Here is a 23,804-nt window from a genome sequence, read left to right on the forward strand (position 1 = left end):
CCTTATTTTCTTAATTAACCCTGTAAGAGAAAAATTTTGCCTTGATAAACCTATTCTTTTAAGTAGTCAAAAGGACTTTTCTTTTGATAATCTGTTTTCTTTAAGGTATCACCATTCACCAAAAGGTCTGTCAAATCTCTATTGAAATTCTATGAAGTTCACTAGAACCGCACCAGCTTATGTTCCCCTATTTGTTCTGTATTGCCTACCTCAGACTGCCATGGTTCAAGTGTGTGCTTTTTTCACAGATAGATACTAGCCTTACAATCTCACTACTACTACTTTTCCCATATTTTCCATCTAGTTATGTAGTCTTCAGAGTTATCAGTGTAAAAACATTCACTCATATACTCCACCCATTAATAACATTTGTTAAGCAAACTAGTTGTACATGGCAAGCCTGGTAAAAATAGGGAATGTTTGGTTGATCCCAGAGGTTTAGATTATGCTAAGAAACTGTTTCCTTCCCAACCTCTTATGATTCAGTAGCTGATCTATGAGTCAATATTTGGAAGGAATAATTGGCCTATAACATAAACATATTTAGAATCTACTCAACTTGTCTATCCAGCACCATGTTCATGAATCAGTGACTAAAATGTCTATTAGCAAAGTGATTTCCTTGGGAAAGTAGGAGCATAGCTCAAAATCAGCGAAGATTTTTGTAGTACTTTCTGTCTATAAGCATTTTTTACATGCATTAAGTCATTAATCTTCACAGCATTCTTTGAGGAAATATTATTACTCTTTCATTTTTGGTACCAGAATAGTAGTTGAAAATCATGGCTATTACCCTAGTTTTCAGTACTGGCTCTATTAATTTAGAGGTACTTAATATACATTAAGCATTTGGGATAAGATATTTACACACTATATACCTTAGTTTTTTTCAAGATTTTAGAGAATAATAAAAGTTTTAGTGGGGATAATGAAATTGTGAAGATTAATTGAGCTAACACATACAAGTACTTAAAATAGTGCTAGATACTATATAAACAGTAATGTCAACCATAATTTTGCTCAAAAAGAATACAGGTTAGTATAGTATGTGTATGATACAGTGAAACTACCTTCTAACTATAGTTTTAATGCCTTTTTTAGCTGATGACATTCCAGAACTGCTTAGTTCTTCCAGTCTGTTTTCCATGCTGCTTCCCCTTATTATAGCCTACATAGGACCAGTAGCTGCTGCTATTCCCAAGGTGTGTAATTCTATAACTTTGCATCTTCTGTTAAATAGTCACAGTTTTACTTTGTATCCTTCCTATAAAAATATTTTAATCTCTAAGGTACTGTATGTATATACATACATATGACTTTACTTGAAGAATTTGGGAATGGAAAGTATATTTTAGAAATATATAAAGACTTAACTGACTTTTTTGTGTTTTTTTGTAAATTTATGAGCCTAATATCAAATCTCCATAGCATTAGGAAAGATCTTATCTAGAAGAAATCATAATCTATTGATCCTGGAATTATTATTACATAAAACCTAATTTACCATAGATCTCAGGAAAACAAAAATGTTTAAAATTTTAGGCTAGGTTATTTTACTATAACATCTAAAATAAAAATCTCTTTTTGGTGGGGAGCAGTTCTGGGTTTTGAATTCATGGGTGTACCACTGGAGCCATGATTCTAGTCCTGATTTTTGCTGGCTATTTTGGAGATGAAGCCTGCTATACTTTCTACTTGGTCTGGCTTTGCACTGTGATCCTTCAGGTCTCAGCATCCTCAGTACTCAGGCTTGTAGATGTGATCCTCTGATAACCAATAAAATGAATAATAGGGTTAACAATAATTTATTGTTTAAAATGGTTTTCATATTTATTATCTCATTTAGTATTTTTTTTTAATATTTACTAGGTGGCTGTAGAAGTCTTTGGCCTTGTCCAACAATTGCTTCCTTCAGTTGCTATTTTGAATCAGAAGTACGCTCCCCCTGCATTTAATCCCAACCAGTCAACAGACAGCACCACAGGAAACCAGCCTGAGCAGGGTCTCTCAGCTTGTACAACCTCTAATCACTATGCTGTAATAGAGAGTGAGCACCCATACAAGCCTGCCTGTGTAATGCACTACAAGGTAAGTGTCTTTCTTAATAAAAACTAGTTTAAAATTTGATCTTTTTTTTGTGATATCTAAAACAATGCTTTGCTTGTGTTCAGAAATATAACTTTTTGGCTGGGGATGTAGCTCAGATGGGTGCTTGAGAAGCATGCACATTGAGATTGATTTCCAACACTGAAAAATGAAAGAAAGAGCTACAGGCCTGTCTCAAGTGGTAGAAGGTCTGCCTAGCAAGTAAAAAGCTCTAAAGTGTATGTTCTATTATACTATCTGCAGATTGTTTGACACTGTTATACAAAAAACTGCAGGAAAGAATTTTTACCTGAAAGAGTGTAGATTGGTAGGTTTATGAAAGTTCTTCTCAAATCTTTTACAACTGTAGTGCAGCATATAATGCTAAACTGCTGTATGTTATGACTAATATTTTGTAATGTCATATTTGCACTATAACCTCAGCTTTGAAAAGTGGCATACACAATGTAGGGATTAAATAGTTTACCATGCTTAGTGCAAAAAAGTACTTTATAAATTTAATGCTATCCTTCTAGACAGTTTTAAAATCTTTCAAACAATATATGCAAATCAATGAGAAGTATTCATCTACTTCATCAGTACAAATACAAATTAACACATTGTTTCACTGTGAAATGGTCAACTTTTAAGTGTACAAAATATGTAAATGTATAAAAGTTGGTAGAAGACATGCCATTTATCCATCTCCCTAGGTTCAAGTGTTCTATTTCATTTACCTTCCAGCATATACTTCATTTATATATTTATATTTATATAGAGAGATACTTAAAATAATAATTCCTTAATATCACCAAATGTATAAATTTTACTAGTTAAAATCAGAACACAGTATGCCGCATACATATCTTGTATCTTTTAAGTTCTTTTTAATTTCTAATCCCTCTTTTTGTTTCTTTGAATTTTGTTTTTGGAAATTTCATGTAGCTGTAGTTTTTAAAAGAGAAAATGTCTCATTGAATTTGTGCTGATGTCCTTCAAAAGAAGGGCATAATGTCACTTGAATTCCCTTTTGCATACATCTGGAATCTTTGTGTTCATTGACACTGAACATATTGTTCTGGATGTGAAGGAGGAGGATAGATAGGTGTTTTATCCTATTTATAATTAAATATTGTGTCTTGAGGTAAATTAGAATTATCAATTACTGTATTTAAAGAAAGTTGAGATACTCTCTTTGATTATACACTATTTTGGCATCAGTTATTTTATTTTTAGTATCTAGGAATTGTTTTTATATTTTACTTTTATGATTATTTAAATAATTATATAGTCCTATGTCAAATATAAGAAGCATTTAACTTTTATCCCTATTCCTTTTATTCTGTTCCCTTCATCTCTTTCATAGGTAACATTTAGTTTTCTTTTAATCTAATAGTTTATCATTGTTTTGTGTCTTTTAAGTCTTTTAATAAAAATAAATAAGTCTTTTAATAAAAATAAGCACATATGTAGATGTGTGACTGTGTGTACATTCATGTCCACTTGCCTATTGCCAGGTGACATTCCCAGAATGTGTCAGATGGATGACAATTGAATTTGATCCTCAGTGTGGTACTGCACAGTCAGAAGATGTCCTCCGTTTGTTGATTCCAGTCAGAATTTTTCAGAATGCTGGATATGGACCAAAATTGACATCTGTCCATGAAAATCTTAATTCATGGATAGAATTGAAGAAATTTTCAGGCTCCTCTGGATGGCCTACTATGGTTTTAGTGTTGCCAGGTAAGTGTTTTTCTTCTGGTTTTTTATTTTTTTTGTATTCTTGGTTATGGTGCTTGAACTCAAGACCTGGGCACTGTCCCTGAGCTCTTTTGTTCAAGGCTTGTGTTCTATCACTTTGAGCCACAGCATTACTTCAAGTTTTCTAGTGGCTAATTGGAGATCAGATTCTCAAGGATTTTCTTTCCCTGGGATGCCTTTGAACCATAGTCCTCAGATCTCAGCCTCCTGAGCAGCTAGAATTTCAGGTGTGAGCCACTAATACCCAGCTTCTTTTCTGTTTTATTGGGGGAGAATATATGTACATATGTTCATTTTATTGGGGAAAATATATGTATTTATGTGCATTTAGTAAGGATGCATTATTGAAAATGTTTACTTTTAAAGGAAATTATTAAAGATTTATTATGTGCCTTGGTTTGTTTAGTTAAGGATTAGCAAAGGTGGCCCTAGGCGAGATGCATAGCATGGTATGAATTTTGGAGAAGAGATTGTTTTAGAGGTTTTTTTTTTTTGGGGGGGGGCGGGTGGATCATGTATTAATGCTGAGGAATGGCCAGTTTTGTAGATGGTGTCAAAGAATAAGTAACAAAATGGTTTAGATCTTTTTTCTCTTGATAAGTACTAAAATTTCAGAATTTACCTAAAGATCTCAAGTCATTCCTTTGAAAAGAATTTGTGAACCCTTTTCTGAGGGGTGCATGTATGTGTGTGGGTGAGTATGTGTGTGAGAGAAAGAGAGAAAGACATATACACGTATTTTTTAAATTTAATTTAATTTTATTTGTGAACATACTGTACAGAGGAGTTACAATTACATGGGCAGGATAATGCATACATTTCTTACCAAGCATTGCAGCCTCCTCCTTTGTTTACCCTTCACATCCCTTCCCAGCCTCCCCCCTCCCCCCCATCCCAATCCTATTCCTCCCCCCCTTCCCCCCCCCCCCCCCCCCCGCACCGACATTGTAAAGCTCGTTTTGGACATGACAACTTGTACTTCTCATTGTTGCAACAGGTCCACCTGTATCCTTAAACAACTCGTTTTTCCCCATCTCCACAAGTTATACTGACATCAAATATAGTGAAAGCAGGGCTTATACTGTGGGGGAGGGACATACAAAGCAACAAAGAAATAATCTTATAAATGTGTTAGAAACACATGCATGAAAGAAAAAAACATTAAAATACACATCTAAGGGTTCATTTTCCTGACATCACATTATCTGACCTTTTCCACTTGACTCATACATATACTAGATATTACAAATAAGGGAAACCATGGGACCTATGTTTCTTTGGGCCTGGCTTACTTCACTTAATATAATTTTTTCCAAGTTTTTCCATTTCCTAACAAATGGGGCAATGTCATTCTTTCTGATGGAGGCATAGAATTCCATTGATATACACATATTTTTTCTTCAGTACTAGAGATTCAGTGTGGACTTTGGGCCTCCAGACTTGATAGGCAAGCCCCAGCCCTTCTTTTGTTTGTGTTTTTAGATAGGGTCTTGTGCTTTTTCCCAGGAAAACTTGAAACTACTATCTTCCTACCTCTACCTCTCAGGTAGCTGGTACAACAGACTTATCCTACCGTGCTTGTTATTTTTTGTTGTTGTTGTTTTGTTGTTTTTGTTTTTTGGTAGGGCCTCAGCAACGTTGCCCTGGTAGACTTCAAACTGTTGTTATTCTGTCTGTGCTCACTGAGTAGCTGGGATGGTAGGCATGTGACACCAGGCTGAATGGCTGTGTACTCACTTCTTTTTACTGATTTTTAAAACTTTTAATTAATTGTAATTTCTAATGTTTTACATTTAAAAAGTGATGTGTAATCAATAGTATTTTTTAACAAATAAGCCATAATTGACTTGTGATCTTTTAAAGTCATTTCACAAACTTCTTCTTTCAACTCTGAATTGTCTTTGAGTATGAAGAATTCAGCAAAAGCTAGAGTAAAATACCAGAGTAGAGGATTGCCTAACTAAATAGAAATGACTAGTCTAATTCATCCTAGAAACATGTTTATCTGTCTATCCAGTCTTCCATTTGATAGCTGGCCAAAGAAATGCCCACATAAGTTAAAGGTTAGAGATGTCAATGAACAATCATGTACCCCTGGTGGTTCTGTTGTTAGTGTTGCTTTTAGCAGTTTACTCAAATGGATGAGGAAATCTCTCTCCCTCAAAAAACCTCTTCAGAATCTAACTGATACAGCTACTTATCTTGAGATGGATAAAAGATAGGGAATTTTAAATTATGTTTTTTATAGACTTGGATTCAAATTATGCCTTTTTTTTTATTTTGGTAAGGAAACGAGGCCCTTTTTTCATTGGAAACTGCTTCAGATTATGTGAAAGATGACAAAGCTTCCTTCTATGGTTTCAAGTGTTTTGCAATTGGATATGAATTTAGCCCTGGACCTGATGAGGTAAAAGCAAATTATCTTTTTATTTTGTTAAAGAAGATTCTATTTCTAAGAATCTGTTGATTTAAATTGCATTGTTATCCATTTTAAGCAGGACTGAAATTTATTTTAAGTTATGGCTAGCTAATTTAAAATAATGTATAGTTTTATTGTGTACAGTAGTCTTTTGTTACTTTTAATATGTTAAGAAAATAGAATTTGTAAAAAAATAGAATTTATGCAACATGTTGCAATATTGAAGAGTATATTTAAAAGTGTAATTAATATTTTTTCTAAATATTCTACTATGTTTTTTGGGGGGAAATGTCCTGGGTTTTGTACTCAGTGCCTTGGTACTGTCCCTGAGCCTTTCTGCCCTAAGCCAGCACTCTAACATTTGTGCCACAGTTCATCTTTCAACATTTTTGGTAATCAGTTGGAGTCTCAGGACTGGATTCCAACTTTGATCCTTAGATCTCAGGCTCCTGAGTAGCTAGTATTAAAGTATGAGGTGCCCATTTAGATTTTTTTTTAACACCAGTACTAGGATTTGAACTCAAAGCTTTATGCTCTAGTGTGGCTTTTTTACTCTAACACATGAGCCATACCTCCACTTTCAAAATATTCTAAATATTTTAAATCATACACCGACACCAAAGTCAAAGTTAACTGATTTCCTTTTAAGTAATCAAAAAACACTATATAATGAAGCTGTAATCTCAAACCTTAAAACTGGAATGAGGCACATTAAATCTCTTCCACTGACAGTTTAACCAGTAGTTCAGACATATTCTTTTCAGTTTCAAAGGTAATGAATGAGTTTGAGTAACATTTTTTGCATTCCATGTTATCTTCAAAACATTTTTTGTAAACACTAAATTTTATTCAATATTCTAGGGAGTCATTCAGTTGGAAAAAGAATTGGCAAATCTTGGTGGGGTGTGTGCAGCAGCTTTGATGAAAAAGGATCTAGCACTTCCTATTGGTAAGTCTGATTAAAAACTACATATTTGTTAACAATTAAAAAATTATTCAGAGTTTGTTATAGAACATCTGAAAATTGGTAAAATGATTTCTATAACTTCATATACTCATGAACAGTAAACTGCTTAGTATGTGTGATTCAACTCTGTTTAAATGGAGACAGAAGGGTATCTTGCAATCTTATTTACCCACACATATGAATGCCCTCCTTAAATGTACAAATGCTATGTGTCAGGCCATGGGTTAATCTTGGTTAACCAGGCTAATCTCAAATTAGAGGTAGCCTAAGCCGGTTCCCAGTCCTCTAATTCTAGCTAGTCAGGAGCCTGAGATCTTAGGGTTGCAGTTTGAAGGCAGCTTGGGAAGGAAAGTCTGAGACTGTTATCTCCAGTTACTCACCAAAAAAAGCCATAAGTAGAACTGTGGTTCAGGTTGAGCTCCAGCCTTGAGGAGAAAACTAAGGGATAGCATACAGACCCTGAGTTCAAGCCCAATTCTGGCACAAAACAACAACAACAACTACAAAAACATACCAACAAAAAAACTGAGCCTACTCAAATATTAAAAATAAGCAGAACTGGAAGAAGAGGTTGTCACTAGGATTGTTAAGGTGAACTGTCAATGAAAACTAGGTGAAAAATAATTATTATCAGTCCAAATGTCCATCTATACTATGTTAGTTAGGGTTTTTATTTTTATCAATGTGACAAAAAATTTGAAATAACTATGTGAGGATGAAAGATGTATTTCATGATGGCATTCATTTCAGTGCATCATAGTTGGGAAGGTATGAAGGAGCAGCACAGCTCACATCATGCCAGCTAGGAAGCAGAGAGAAATCCTGTAGCAGAATTCCCACCCCCCCTCCTGCCCCTTTTCTTCTTTTCCTACTTTTCTTCAGTCTGGACCCAGCTTTAGGGATGCTGCCACACACATTCAGGGCAGGACTTCTCTGTTTATTTAAGCCTTCTGGAAATGCCCTCACAAACACCCCAAAGGTTTGTTTTAAAGGGGACAGTCAAAATTAACCATCAGATATATTTCCTTTTTGGACACTATCATTATGCTCAAGACTTTATTTCTTCTAATCTTTTTTTTTTCTACCTTTTAATTTTTTTAAAATCCACCTTTTTGTCTTCACAATTAATCCCTTTCAATCTTCTCAGTTCCCTCAATCCATTGATTCATTGGTAAACTTAGGAGAAATAAGACTTCACATAGTCTCTGAATATTGGGAAAATTGATGGCATCCTTTTTACAGGAACTTTGTCAATAGCTGTTAAAAATTTCCATGTATGTATTTTAGCACATGGCAGCTTAATTGTATATATTTGACAGATGATCAAAAAATATATCTGGGGCTAGGGATGAAGCCACGTGGTAGAGTTTTGCCTATTATACTCAAGCCTTGGGTTCTATCCCCAGCAACTTCAAGATATGTAAATGTATATGTACATGTATGTGTTTGTTTACATATATGTATATATACACATATACATTAATATAGTGGTAATAGTAGTATATATATACACACACAGTAATATAGTAGTGCCTATGATTGTAAAACCTAGAAAAAATCAAAATATTTGTCAGTTGAAACCTAGTTAAGTAAGTGTTACTCATCTGTACAGTGGACATCTGTGCAGCAGGTGAAGAAGGCAGATCTGGGTGACCTGACAACAAAAGATGCCCAAATTATATTGAGAAAAGCAGATTGCAGAAAAGGTCCCATTTTCATATTTATTTTGTTATATATTTGCAAGTGTGTGTATGTATGTGTCCATGTGTGTATTGACACACATGCAATTGGGATTTACTTGTAGAACAGTAACACATATGAAACTGTTCACACTGGATATCACTTAAAGAATTGCTAAACTTCTAAAGAAGTAGAATTACTTATTTCAAACTTCAGTACAATTTGAATATTTCTCCTTGAATTTTATTATAATAAGTAAAAGAATAAATGATTAGGCCTAGTGCCGGTGGCTTATGCCTGTAATCCTAGTTACTCAGGAAGTAGAGATCTGAGGATCATGGGTCAAAGCCAGCCCAGACAGGAAAGTCCATGAGATTCTTATCTCCAATGAACCACCAGAAAACCAGAAGTGGTGCTGTGGCTCAAGTAGTAAACCACTTGCCTTGAGCTAAAGAGCTGAGGGACAGCATGCAGGCCCAGAGATCAAGCCCCACAACTGACAAAAAAGAAAGAAAAAGAAAAAATGATTAGAGGATACTGTCACTAACTTATCTTTTTCTGTAACCCATCATTGCTTTATTAAAATGTGTAGCTCTTTTTGAGTCAATGAAATAAAAAGGTCCAGATTCAGCATAATCAGTGAATAAACTAATAATTTACTTTTTGACCCAAAAGTAAATATACATTGTTCAAGAACTAAACATCTATACAAACATATATCTACTTATGTATGCATATCTTTTTTCATATCACCCTAGGATGCATCCTAAATATTGGCTTGATATTCACACTAAAAATACCTTACATTTTCAAGTGTAAACCCCTGGGATTTGTCCAGAATGTTAAATCTTTTCAATCTATTGTGGCAGACTTGTTAAAAGATGTAATGAATACAAAAGATCAGAAAGGTCAACTATTAGTATATTTTAGTAAAACTTTCTTTATTCGTGCAACAGGTAATGAATTGGAAGAAGATCTTGAAATTCTTGAAGAAGCTGCTTTGCAGGTATTGTCCCAAACACTCTTAAGATAAATTTTGTGCATTAATTTAGACCCATTTTCACAAAATCAGTCTCTTTAAAATACTTATTGTTTGTTCCTTTAAGTACTTTATTTCATTCTTTGATCATTTCAGACATACATAAGTTATAACTGCTCCTCTTGAGGAGAAAAAACCATGTGGTCTTTTACTATAGCATGGTGGGTATTGACTCCAGTTAAAAGTCCTGGGTGGGAAGGTGGCTCAGTGGTAGAGTGCTTGCCTTGCATGCATGAGGCCCTGGGTTCGATTTCTCAGTACCACATAAGCAGAAAAAGCCTGAAGTGGCACTGTGACTCAAGTGGTAGAGTGCTAGCCTTGAGCTGAAGAGCTGAGGGACAGCACCCAGGCCCAGAGTTAAGGCCCCACAACAAAAAAAGAAAAAAAGAAAAGTCCTAAGGAGAAAGAAGAGCATTTTATCTTGAAATAGTTTTACTACCTAGAAAAAGAAATAAGGCTTTTCACAAAGGAACTCAAGTTGTATTGATGTGTTACTCATTTTGATAAATAACAAAAAGTGACAAAGGTACTGTTGCCTGTTAGAAGCACTGGTCAGATGGTGGTAGACCTATGTATCATTGTAAAAGATAGAACTAGTCAGTGATATGCAGATGAGAATCATCAGTTTGTCATTGCTATACTTTTTGCTTTTATAAATATTGAAGTACCCATTTGTCCTTAAGGGAAACATATGGATAGTTGAAATCCTATTTTTCTGTCTATATTAATCTGAAATCCTTTGGTACTCAAATTTACTAAGAGACTGGTATGCCACTCTCTTAACTTCAGTGGTCTGATTTTATCTAGTTGTCACTAATGGATGGAACAATCAAACTATTTAAGCAGTATTTTTTCAGGTTATAATGCTTTCTTCTTAGTGTAGGCCAGAAATAATCATTTGTTTATAATGTCAATACGTACTACATACTGAAGCTATCAAGGATGGGTGAATTTTGCATAATGAAATAGCATGAAGGAAGAAGATAGGTTGGGAATCTGATGTTCATTTGAACCCATGGCATTCAGACTGTAAGGTTACATGAGTATGGAAGATTGTCCAAAAGTATTTTTCTAGCTGGGCACCTATCTACACAGGACACAGATCTTAGCATCATGGTTCAAAGCCAGTGTGGGCAGGAAAGTCATGAGATTCTTATCTCCAATTAAACACACACACACACAAACACACACACACACACACACACACACGGAAGTGGAGCTGTGGCACCAATTAAACACACACACACACACACACACACACACACACACACACACACACACACACACACACACACACACACACACACACACACACACACACACACACACACACACACACACACACACACGGAAGTGGAGCTGTGGCACAAATGGTAGAGCACTAGTTTTGAGCACAAAATTCAGATATCACTCAGCCCCAGAGCAAACCTCAAGACCAGCACACATGCACACACAAAGTCCAAAGTTGGGTTGATTTTTATTAGATTAATAAAAAACTTTTAAAAAGCATTACTATTTAATATCAGCCAAATCATTAAAAAGAGCACTGTTATAGTTAAAAAATACAAAAGTTATATTTTTAGGATGAAGGAGGGCTCACTATGTTCTTTTAAAAAAAAATTTGCCATGCACTATAAAGTTTTGAGCTAAGTATATGTAATTTACAAAACATCTATTTAGCATTTTCTAGTTGACAGTGTAATTATACTCTGAAGTCACTATTTTTTTTGCATTTTATAACTGAAGTTTAGAGAAGCTTTGTGACTTATTTAAAAAGTAGCTTAATTGAAAAATAAAGGAAAATTGTGTTCAGGTTCAGATTCATACTTTATATTTTATTTCCTAAGTGGATCAAAGCACATTTCATTTAATTTATCCAACACCATTTCTAAACATTTTGTGTATTTATAGCTTACTTAGTTCTTACAGCAAACCTGTTAAGTGGAGAATGTTATCTCCATTGTGGAAAACTGAAGCCCAAAAACCTTACATGACTTCAGTCAGGATCAAACAGCTAGTAATAGTAAGCACCTGCATTGGAATCTGACCTTTGACAGTTAAGTGACAATAGCTGTGATTTTGACTGCTCTTGCTTAGCCGTGTATTCTTGGCAATGTTAGGAGGCTTCACAATTTTAAAAAGTCAGTTTTGTGTTTAAAAGAGAAAAAGCTCAGATGTTTACAATTCAGGATACAAAAATGACAAACATTTAATATTATATGTCAGACAAAAATCCAAGTTTTATAAGAGCCATTGAAAGATTATTATGCTATGTAACTGTTATTGAAGCTTAAAAAAGACATATTATGCTACTAATTAAGAACAACAAAGCTGTCCCAAATTTCCCATCTTTTTGGCATGCAATTATGATATAATATGAACCAAATACCTTCTCTTTCTCAAGCAAGTTCTTATGTATGTTCTTAAATTTAAATGTTATAATTATCATATAAAAGAGACTATTTGTTCAATAATTGACACATTTTTAGATTCAAGGGTAATTTGTTAACTAACAATAAATAGATAAACTTGCCTAGAGTCAGAATTTGAACTCAAGTTTCTCTGACTCTCAAGTCACAGTTTTGAAGTGGTATATTTTGTAGAATGTAAAGCTTACTATTATATAAATATGGTAGTCCTGGAAAGCTAATTCTTTTATGAAAAATATTTAATGAAATTTATTCTCAAAAAGTTTCTAGTTGGGCACTGGTGGCTCAAACCTGTAATCCTAGCTACTCAGAAGGCTGAAATCTGAGGATCGTGGTTCAAAGCCAGCCCAGGCAGGAAAGTCTGTAAGACTCTTATCTCCAAGTAACCACTAGAAAACTGGAAGTAGCGCTGTAGCTTATGTGGTAGAGCTCTAGCCTTGAGCTGAAGAGCTGAGGGACAGCACCCAGGTCTAGAGCTCAAATCCCATGACTGGACCCCTCCTCCCCTCAAAAAATGTGTATATGTCAGGAATAATGATGCAGATCCATCATCTTACCACTAAAGAGGTTGAGGCAAGAGAATAAAAAGTTAAACACTACTATGGGCTACTTAGCAAGAGCTTATCTCAAAAAAGAAAAAAGTTAATGAAATAATTAATGAAAAATAAAAGTAAAATAGATTTTTTTTAACCCAACAGGTGTGCAAAACCCATTCTGGTATTCTTGGAAAGGGTTTAGCGCTTTCTCATTCACCAACTATTTTAGAGGCACTTGAAGGAAACTTACCACTTCAAATCCAAAGCAATGAGCAGTCCTTTCTGGATGACTTTATTGCTTGTGTTCCAGGATCAAGTGGTGGAAGGCTTGCAAGGTACTTTAAATACTATGGTTACTTTCTTTAAGGCTTCATTCTGAAGAGAAATGAAAAGGGGATCATTAAGTGTCAAAATGCTTATAAAACAGTCTGATTTGTGTGCTTTTGTACTTTGTAAAGTATAAAATAATATCTTGAGATATCTGATAATAATTGATTATTTTGTTACCATTTGCTCTTTTTGTAGGATGAACATGAAAAAATAGTCTTGCTTATATCATTTTACTAATAAAAATAACTCTTTCTGGTTTTTTTTTATTACTGTATAGTCTTTAGCTTTTAAAACCCAAAGGGTGGCCAGAATATGATAGCAGATCTTTTAGCTTCACTGCTATGTTTATAATTGTTTCTATATAATGCATGATAGAATTACTTAGACTCATCTCATCATGGAATGAACTCAGGAGTGGATATTGTAAACAATAGGAAATTGACAAATTTTACATGGAAGGGAAGGTATGAATTGTGTGTTAAGGGATATTAAAGCTGAGTACCATGACTCAAATCTGTAATTTCATCTACTCCAGAGGAGGAGATTGAGAGAATTGCTTTTAGAGACAAATATGGGAAAGACTTCTCTTTCAATAAGTTGGGAGTTGTGGAGCCTGGATATGGTCCCAATTATGAAGAAGTCCTAGATAAGAGAATCACTGTGTGAGGCAGTCCCAAGACAAAAACACAAGACCCTACCTGAAAATTAATTAAAGCAAAAAAGAGGTGAGGACATGACTCAAGTAGTCAAACTCCTGTATAGCAAGTATGAGGCCCTGAGTTCAAAATCCCTCCCCACCAAAAAACAGTACACAAATCACACTGCTCTCAAACAGTGAGAATGTATTCAGGGCTTCAAATTACACATAACCTAAATTCTTTTCTTCGTTTAGGTATATTAAATTAGCCATGGTTAAAATGTCAGATTTTCTGATTTTAAATTGTCTATATAATTTAAATATCAGAAATAGTGTGTGTGTTGACCTGTTGTTCTTTTTTTTTTAATGAACTATTGTTAAGATTTCCAAGAGCTACAAATGTGATTATCACTGAATGTGAAATGAAGATAGTGTTTTAGCATTTTGACAGTACAAGCTTTTTTTATTTGGCCCAATTTCATGTTAATTATCAGTGATAGTGACGAATATTGTTTGTTTCTTTTCAATACTTTTAGGTGGCTTCAACCAGATTCCTATGCTGATCCTCAGAAAACATCCTTGATCCTAAATAAGGATGATATTCGTTGTGGTTGGCCTACTACCATAACTGTACAAACAAAAGACCAGTATGGAGATGTGGTACATGTTCCTAATATGAAGGTAATTCTGTCTGAAAGAAATTTAGACATGTCTGTTGTCTGACTTCTGTAACTGGTAAGTTTAGGTTTGGCAAGTGCTCAGGTTCCATCTGTTCAATTCTTTGTTTCTGTAATGGAGAACTCTAAAAAATTGTGTAAATGATTTTTTTATATTACTTTTCAGTTTTCCAAGCTACATATTAGGTGTTAGGGTACTTCAAAGAAATTTTAAGAAAGTTGACTATATGAAGAGTGTTAGGAACATAAAAGAAAAACCCTCAATATACAGTATAAATGAATAAATGAGAGAACAATTGTGTGTGCGTGCGTGTATGTGTGCATGTGCATGCACGCATACACATGCTTGACCTTAGACTTGAAATCAGGTCCTGGGCTTTTTGCTCTAAGTACTCTACCAACTTGAGCAACATCCCCATTTCCAGCTTTTTTTGGTGATTAATTGGAGATAAGAAATTCATGTACTTTCCTGGACTTAGGCTTGCTTTGATCCTTGATCCTTAGATCTCAGCATGAGTAACTAGGATTATAGGTCTGAGACACCAACACACCAGCCTGTAATACTATTTGGGGGATTAGCATAACATTTCATTTAGTTTTAATGTTCATGTTATACTTACGGTATTACTTTAGTTGTATTTTAGTTGCTCTGTTTTGATGGCTAGATTGTTTTGTTTTTTGTATATTTCTTTTTGAAGTCAGACTTTGTTTTATCTTTTGGTCAAGTTGAGTTCTTTTTTAGCCACATGATGGATATTTCTTTGTTGTCTTTTTTATCTCTTTTTTCTTTTCCTCTCTTCTACATATTTGCTTCTTCTAAGCTGTGTCCATTGCATTTAAACCAATTTTTTTTGGGGGGTCCGGTCGTGGGGCCTGAACTCTGGTCCTGGGCGCTGTTCCTCAGCTCTTCAGCTCAAGGCTAGCGCTCTACCACTTGAGCCACAGCGCCATTTCCGGCTTTTTTCTTTTTGCATGCAAGGCAAGTGCTCTACCACTGAGCCACCTTCCCAGCCCCTAAACTAACTATTCACTGGGCTCAAAATCCATCCTTACATTCATCTGTAATTTAGAAACTGTATCTAGAAAACTCTTAAGTAGTACTTAGGAAAAGAATTGTATAAGTATGTTGATTCTTAAGTTAGTTAATATTGCATCACTGTATTAATTACAAATCAAATTAAGTTACTTTCAGCCTTATAGACAGTATATGAATAGCTAGGATTATAGGTGTATCTTACCAAAACTAGCCTTAGTGTTTATAACTTATGGTAAATTTTTATGAGATAAAAAATTGTACTATACTATAAAATCACTATTTTCAAATTATAAGACTGGTTGTTTTGAGTTGTCTTAGGCTTTTGGATTTGTTTTGTGTTTAGCATTCTCGGTGAAATAGTGATCTCATAACCCCAACTGAAGATGTGGTTTTTCAATGGAACATAATTGTTGGCTGTACTAGATATTATGTAGACAAGGACTGCCAATGAAGTATCAATTTCATAGAATGATTATAGATAAACAGGGCTAGGGATATAACTTACTGGCAGGGCACTTGTCTAGCATGCACAAGGTCCTGCGATTTACCCCAAATACCATAAACAAGACGAAACTAATCACCTATTTCATTTATGCTACCTTTTCTACTTTTTTTTGTTTGTTTGTTTTTGCCAATCCCAGGGCTCAAACTCAGGGCCTGAGCACTGTGCCTGAGCTTCTTTTGCTCAAGGCTAGCATTCTACCAGTTAAGCCTCAATACCACTTCCACCTTTTTCTGTTTATGTGGTACTGAGGAATCTAACTCAGGGCTTCATGCATGGTAGGCAAGTACCACTGAGACACATGCCCACTCCTACCTTTCTACTTCTCCAAAATCCTATTGTTTCAATTGCCTCTTCTTACCAACCTCACAGTTAGCATCCATAAGAATAACACAATTTAATGAAGAGCTAGTAATATGATATCCAAATTTATATAAACCTGTGATTATGTATGAGGTTAGATTAAGTGGGGCGTTTTGTTGGTTGATTGTTTATGGGGTCAAGTGTGTGTGTGTGTGTGTGTGTGTGTGTGTGTGTGTGTGTGTGTGTGTGTGTGTGTGTGTGTGTGTGTGTGTGTGTGTGTGTGTGTGTGTGTGTGTGTGTGTGTGTGTTGTGGGGCTTGAAGTCGGGCCTACCACTTGAGCCACTACTATACTTTTGGCTTTTTGGTTATTAATTAGAAATGAAAGTCTTATAGGCTTTCTTGCCTCAATGGGCTTTGGAACTGTGATCCTTGGATCTCAGCCTCCTGAGTAGCTAGGATTATATGTATCAGACATCAGTGCTGGCTTCAAGTGAATTTTTTTTTGCCAGTGCATAAACAAACAAACAACATGTAGAATGAAATATTTATTGTAATTCCTGGAAAGTATTTCTTTTTTTCTTTTACTCAGGCATACTAAGCATATAACCTGCCTCTAAGCAGTCTTACCAAATGCCCTTGAAAGTATTACTGAATAGCATTTTTCAAAGGACAGCTTGCATTTAAGAATATTTCTTTAACAGTATGTTTGTATTTAGGTAGTACAGTAAGTAGATAAAAAATAGTTCTTGGGTAGGAAGTGTGGCTCATTTGGTAGAACCCTAGCCAATGAGCCAAAGTATCAGGTACTAAGTTCGAATTCTGGTCTTGGAGTTTAAAAAAAACTAGTTCTGTTTTATGGTTGAAGAAATTAAATTGAAAATTTTATAGTTTAAATCAAAGTCTTAAGTCTGTGACAGAGCTATCTAATGTTTCTTCTCTTGCTAAAATAAAGAAACATCATTTGGCTAAGAATATTTTTTCTGTGTGTCAAGTTTTAAGGCATATCTGTAGAATAGTACTGTTGGAATTGATTAATGATTTTTTTTATAGTCTGAGATTATGGGAAAGTATATTTGAATTATGTGGTAAAAATCAATTGTTCTTGCAAGAATTCTGTATAGATTCATTCTATTAACCTTTCCTGAACTTTATTAATGGTGAATTTTTTGTGTGTTGAAATATGATAATTTATCCTAAAGTAGTGGGTCCTTGCCTTCCACGATGTTTATAGTCATCTTATAGTCAAAAAATGACAGCCTTTGCAGGGAATGACCAAGATAGACCAACGCTAACATAATTTGTAAATAAACGTGAACTTGAATTCTAAGTTGCTTTTTTTTCAGTATATCAAAGCTCATTACGTAATAATAACATTTAGCTTTTGTGATGCGGTCAGGTGGAGGTGAAAGCCGTGCCTGTTTCTCAGAAGAAAACATCTTTACAACAAGAGCAAACGAAAAAACCTCAAAGGATTCCTGGCAGCCCTGCAGTAACAGCCACATCTGCTAATACTGACATGACTTTTGGTGGGCTGGCCTCACCCAAACTGGATGTTTCATATGAACCAATGATAGTGAAGGAGGCTCGATATATTGCCATTACAATGATGAAGGTAATTTACTGTTATTTACTAGAAAAAAAATTTACTATTCATTTATTTAGCAAACACTTCAGTGAGTCAGGCCGACAAAATTACAAATAAAAAGTGCTGCTGATAGTAAACTTGCAGCATATTTTTTAGAGGATGTTATTTTTCTTGAGATGATTTTCTTTGGTTTCTGGAAGATATGTCTAGGGTAATCACCAGTTGTAGACCAATTTAATAAAGTTAGAGATGGAGGTGGTTTAAATCTGGATTTCATGTACTTATCTACTGTCAGTTTACTGCTGCTACAAGAATGTAGCTCTAGAATGGTTCAGAGTTTACCTCATCAACTTTTAGGTTCTCCCAAATGCCAATGCATCTCTTTGGGGTTCCTAGTTCTTCAGGCTTTATAGCTCTTAAAAGCATTTGGACAGATTTTTTAAAATATTTTGTCTATCTCTTTTACTTACCTTCAGGAATAATGAAGCTGAAGTTAGAAATTTTAACATTTTCAAAAAGCAGTAATAATCCATTGAAGGCTTCCTTTAATGTGTTGTCAGAATAGTTTAAGAGATACTTAGGCTACTAAATCAGCAGACCTGGGTAGCTAATGGAGCTTGGGGGTGTGGGGGAAGGGGAGGAAAAAAAGATAAAGTTTAAAACAGAGGAAGAGGCAATAATACTTGATAAGAAATGTACTCATTACCTTGCCCATGTAATAGTAACCTCTCTGTAAGGTATGTTCACAATAAAAAAAATTTAAAAAATAAAGTTTAGAGATAGAGCTTGAATAGTAGGAAGAAGAGGCAGGTTTGGGCTAAAAAGGGAAATAGACTCAGTTTTGGATACAGTGGGTTTCAGATATTCTCTATGAAGATACATGAAAGGAAGTTAAATGAACAGACCATAAGTAATTACAGTTCAACTTAAAGAAAAGGATTTGGGAGTCATTGATAATTGGATCATTGATAATTAGGAACTCAACTAAGAGATACTATCTTCCATGGTGAATGAAGAGGGAAATTCCAGTTCACACTCTGTCAGGAAAATTCATAAGGTATGCTCAAGATCACATAAATGAAAGAGTCTGACTCCAGCTTTCAATCTACTCACTTTGTCCCCAGTTGCCTTATCCTCACATGCATTAAAAGTCAAGAGAAATTTTAGAATTACAAATGTTCTGCTGCAGAAATTAAGTTTTGAAGAAGACTTAGCAGCATTTATCATCTAACAGAAGTTTTAGGAATATAGTGGGTTGATGAATGAATAAATGGGAAATAAATAATAAAGCTAGAGACAAAAACAAGTGTCAGTATGTTTGGTTGTGAAAAAAAAAAGAATGACAGGAAATGTAACTGAGTGAAGGCACTGAGGTATGGGTCTAATAAACAGAGACTTATAGGTTTGGGTACTGCTGAGATAATTTGAGAGAAAGGATGTAGTAAAGGCATATTTACATTTCAGGCAGGGAGATTTTCTTATATCAGGAGACACTTCTTGTCACTCATTAATGAGTCAAGTACTGTAGAAGATGGGAAAAATGAGATATTGTTTATTAATGGATGAAAGACTATATATAGTACCTTAGCTGTGTAGGAAAGGGCTGGGTATTTCTCATCAACTGGATGTCAGCAATATGATTATATTGTTGTCTAGTTTACATTTTCCTGATTGCCAGGTTACTTAAATCATTTCTGTATTTATTGGTTTTTTATATTTTTTTACTTTTCTTGGTGTGCTTTCTCTTTTTTATTGATACAGATTTTATGTGTTACCGATATATATTGCATTTATGAATTTCCAGCATGCTTCTCCTAGGTGATGGCTTCTGTCTTTATAGTCTTTGCCTAAAGAAATTTAAAATGTTTTCGTTTTGAACATATATGATCTGAGATTTTTTTTCATCTAAATTACAATAAAATGTTTTTAACATTTGGGCCTTTAGTCCAATCAGAATTTATTTTTACAAATGGTCTTATATAGGCAATTGAAGTTTTCTTATTCTTTGATATTGATAACCGGTTTTCTTAACACTGTTTATTAATTAATTTATCATTCTACTAATTGAGAATGATTCTACTGATTTTACAATTGTTGTTGGTCTCTCTCAAAGGTTTATGAAAATTACTCATTTGAAGAACTACGTTTTGCATCACCAACTCCTAAGAGGTAAAGATTACTTTTTTCAAAGCACAGTTAAACATGTACAGTCAGTTGCTTAACCACTAAAAGTCATCCTATCTTCCAGCTTTACTTTTTATAAATGAATTCTTTATAAATTTTTTGAGTAGAGATTTCTCACATATAATAATATTTAGATTTAATTATTTGCATGTATAAAAATATAATTGAAGTCTGTTGAAACTATTTTAGAAAGGAGGAAATGGAAATCCAAATCTTGAGGCATTTTATAAATTATCATAGTTAAAGGAGTTCAAGCTAATGAAACAGTGCTAATGGGGTTAAAGAAAGCCATAATGAAATCACAGAGAAAGAAGAAGGAAATATTTCAAGAAAATTAGCTGGGATTCAGTTGTTCATATCTTACAGTTATTCAAGAGGCTGAGATTCAAAAATTGTCATTCATGGTTAGCTCAAGAACATAGATCCTGGAGACTTTTATCTCTGTCTAAAAGCTAGAAGTGGCTACGTGGCTCAAGTGGTAGATTACCATCCTTGAATAAGCAAGAGCACTAGGTTGAGTTCGAGCCTCAGTATGAGGAAAGGAGAGAGAATAAATTGTAACTACCAGATGTGACTGACATTACCGAGGCTAATGAAATCACTTTAAATTTGGGACATAGAGATTATTTATTTATACTTATATATAACTATTGGGAGCAGAATCTTATAAACAACTCATTATGAAAAAAATGGAAATAAAAAATGGAGAGGTTGACTAGAGGTTGACTAGTTCTTTAGTTCTTTTGTTACAGTTTGATGTAATAGGGAAAAGAGATGTAAGACCTTAATAGAACCTAAGTTTTATAATGATGGAGGCAGATAGCCAATGTGACAGACAAGGGTTAAACTACTGTCTTTACTATGACATGTCTATGCCACATACTTTATTTTCTCTGCTATATATTTTTTTCCTAATAAACTTCCCATCATCAAAAAAGTCGTCTTGGAAAGACTGATCACTGGTCACACCAGTAATCCTAGCTATGCAGGAGGCTGAGATCTAAGGATCTCAGTTTACAACCAGCCCAGGCAGGAAAGTCTGTGAGACTCTTATCTCCAATTAATCATTAGAAAACCTGAAGTGGAGCTATGGCTCAAAGTGGTGAGCACTAAGCCCTGAGCCAAAGAGCTTAGTAATAGTGCTGAGGCCCTTAGTTCAAAACCAACCAAAAGAGGTCTGGACTATCAAGGGAGATAGGAGATTCTAAAGTTTGTATGTTAAAGAAATGATCTAGTAAAGTAAACGAAACCTAGTAAAGTAAGTGAAAGCAAGGCAATGGTAGCATCCATGTACTAAGAGAAGAATCATTGCCCAAGCAGTAGGGCTGGTTTATGATGTTATCCAGGATGCATCTTCTGTTGTAAAAAAAGAAAAGGTAAGAGAAAATAGGCTTAGTAATTTAATTTAACCTGGAAGTTATATCTCATGATTTCTATTTCCTTACTGAAGAAAAAAGGTTAGTTCGTGATAAACTGACAGGAAAAGGAGTGTTTTGATTACAGCTGTTAAGTGAATAACCATGCAGAGGTTTAGTACAAACAGGAACAGGTTTTGTCTTCCAAAGTTTTGCCTTTCTAGATGGGCAGAGGCTTCCTGTTCAGTAACTCTGCAAGTCTAAACATAGGGAGTAATGATTCCATCTCATGGCTTTCATGAAATAACATAGCTAAATATATTTCTGCCTCTGCCTTTGCAACTTTTACTACATTTACTGGTGAAGAAATTAAATCCAGTTGTTTTGGACTAGGGAAGTATAGTACAGCATGGTAGTAGGATCGTCAGGCAGTATGATAATAAAATAAATATTTGCTAGAAATATGAATTTTTAGATAAAAAGTAACCTTTCTCATAGCTCTCTCCTTTCTTTGCAGGCCCAGTGAAAATATGCTGATCCGGGTCAATAATGATGGGACTTACTGTGCAAACTGGACCCCAGGGGCTATTGGGCTCTACACTATTCATGTTACTATTGATGGCATTGAAATAGGTATATAAATCATAATAAGTCACTTAGTACAAAGAAACTTAATACAATAGGATCAAAACTTTCATTCCATGGTAATTTTGCCCCTGGTTCCACATGTGGATAAGTAACTTCTTTATGACTTCATTTCCTCCCTAATATACGATTAATTCAATCCTAAGATTTTAATGTTTTGTAGTAATTCCTGGTGTCTGCTCTGGCATTACAGCCCTCAGGACCTCTTCTTCACTTAATTCCCTGATGTATCAGTCAAGTATGCTTTCCTCTAAATTCTTCTATTTCCCTGTGCTTTCTCTGACTTCACCTTTTGGTTTATCTATCTTTCTCTCTTGGCTGGGAACAGAGATTATCTCATTCATCTGTGAATTTCCCAGACAAGATGAGTACCTGGCATAGAGTGGCTGCTCAGTACATAAACTCCGTGCAACAGGATAAAACTAGACTTAAAAAAGTTTATCAGCATGAATTTCTTATAACCCTGTCCCTTCCTAGTAATACAGAGGAACTTGAATTCCTATAATCAGGCAGATTTGGAAAACATGAGAAATTCATAGAGTTTAATATACTAAGAGAAGTTGTGCAACTAAAAATACTGCTTTTGTTAAACTTTATGAGACCTCTCAATTCTGGAAAAGGAGGACACAGGTAGACATAGTAGTGTGTTCAGTTTTCTGTGAGTTCCACATCTATGAGATCAGTCAATTGTTCATCAAAAACACCATAAAAACAATAATAATTCTAAAAAACAAACAATTTATATATTTGTTTTAATTATTTTAAATAGCCTATGAATGTGTACAAAATTAGGTTTCAGAATCTTTTTCTTCTGTGACTTTTATAGTTGTTATTTTTTGACAGATGCTGCTCTTGAAGTAAAAGTAAAAGACCCACCAAAGGGGATGATTCCACCTGGAACTCAGCTGGTCAAGCCAAAAACTGAAGCTCAACCAAATAAGGTTAGACATGAATTAGTCAAAGGCTTTAAATTAACCAAAGATTTTTAAACTTTTTCATTGATGTTTAAAAATGTTCATCACACATCTAATATTTTATGTGATTGATTTTCTACTTGTTTTCTAAATTTTCCTAGAAAAGTTTGGAGAGTATTGCATGGTAATTTTTATTATTTCATATGATAGAAACTGTACTTTGTTTCTTTGTATAGTGCTATAGTAATTTATAAGTAATTGTGTATACTTTGTGTTATTCAAAATTTTCAATTAAGAAAAAGTCTACTGAAATTAAGTATAAAGTTTGCAAAGTTAAAATATCTTGTGCTATTAAAAGAAATAATAATTTCCTAACTTCTAAAAAGTAATAGCCAGGCATCAGTGATTCATAGCTATAATCTTAGCTACTCAGAAAGCTGATATCAAGAGGACTGAGATTCAAAGCCAATCTGGAAAAAAAGGGAGACTCCCATTTCCAAAATAACTAGCAAAAAATTTGACTAGAAGCATGACTCAGTTCCCTCTGAGCAAACAATAACTCAAAACAACAACAACAAAAACCACTACTACTACAACAAGTAAAGAGATTTCATTAGAAAGGAAATATTTAATTTGATATGGTGGTGAATGTTAGTAATTTCAACTACTTGGAAGGCAGAGTCAGGAAAATTAAAGTTGAAGATCAGTGCTGGGAAAGC

General features: G+C 34.4%; 1 protein-coding gene across 14 annotated transcripts in view; it reads left to right on the forward strand.

The window, feature by feature from the left end:
- Mycbp2 (MYC binding protein 2) overlaps positions 1-23,804 on the forward strand; it is a 242,592-nt gene that overhangs the window by 124,780 nt on the left and 94,008 nt on the right. For all 14 annotated transcript variants that reach the window (XM_070002776.1, XM_070002777.1, XM_070002783.1 and 11 more), the window contains 12 exons: positions 1,102-1,202; positions 1,870-2,088; positions 3,603-3,828; positions 6,135-6,253; positions 7,127-7,214; positions 9,869-9,918; positions 13,079-13,251; positions 14,420-14,564; positions 17,799-18,014; positions 20,101-20,156; positions 22,044-22,159; positions 23,015-23,112. In XM_070002776.1, the coding sequence (XP_069858877.1) occupies positions 1,102-1,202; positions 1,870-2,088; positions 3,603-3,828; positions 6,135-6,253; positions 7,127-7,214; positions 9,869-9,918; positions 13,079-13,251; positions 14,420-14,564; positions 17,799-18,014; positions 20,101-20,156; positions 22,044-22,159; positions 23,015-23,112 (1,607 nt within the window). The remainder of the gene's footprint in view (positions 1-1,101; positions 1,203-1,869; positions 2,089-3,602; positions 3,829-6,134; positions 6,254-7,126; positions 7,215-9,868; positions 9,919-13,078; positions 13,252-14,419; positions 14,565-17,798; positions 18,015-20,100; positions 20,157-22,043; positions 22,160-23,014; positions 23,113-23,804) is intronic.

This window comes from Dipodomys merriami, unplaced genomic scaffold, assembly GCF_024711535.1.
Source record: "Dipodomys merriami isolate MVZ:Mamm:240054 unplaced genomic scaffold, mDipMer1.0.p SCAF_6, whole genome shotgun sequence".
In the NCBI taxonomy this organism is placed as follows: domain Eukaryota; kingdom Metazoa; phylum Chordata; class Mammalia; order Rodentia; family Heteromyidae; genus Dipodomys; species Dipodomys merriami.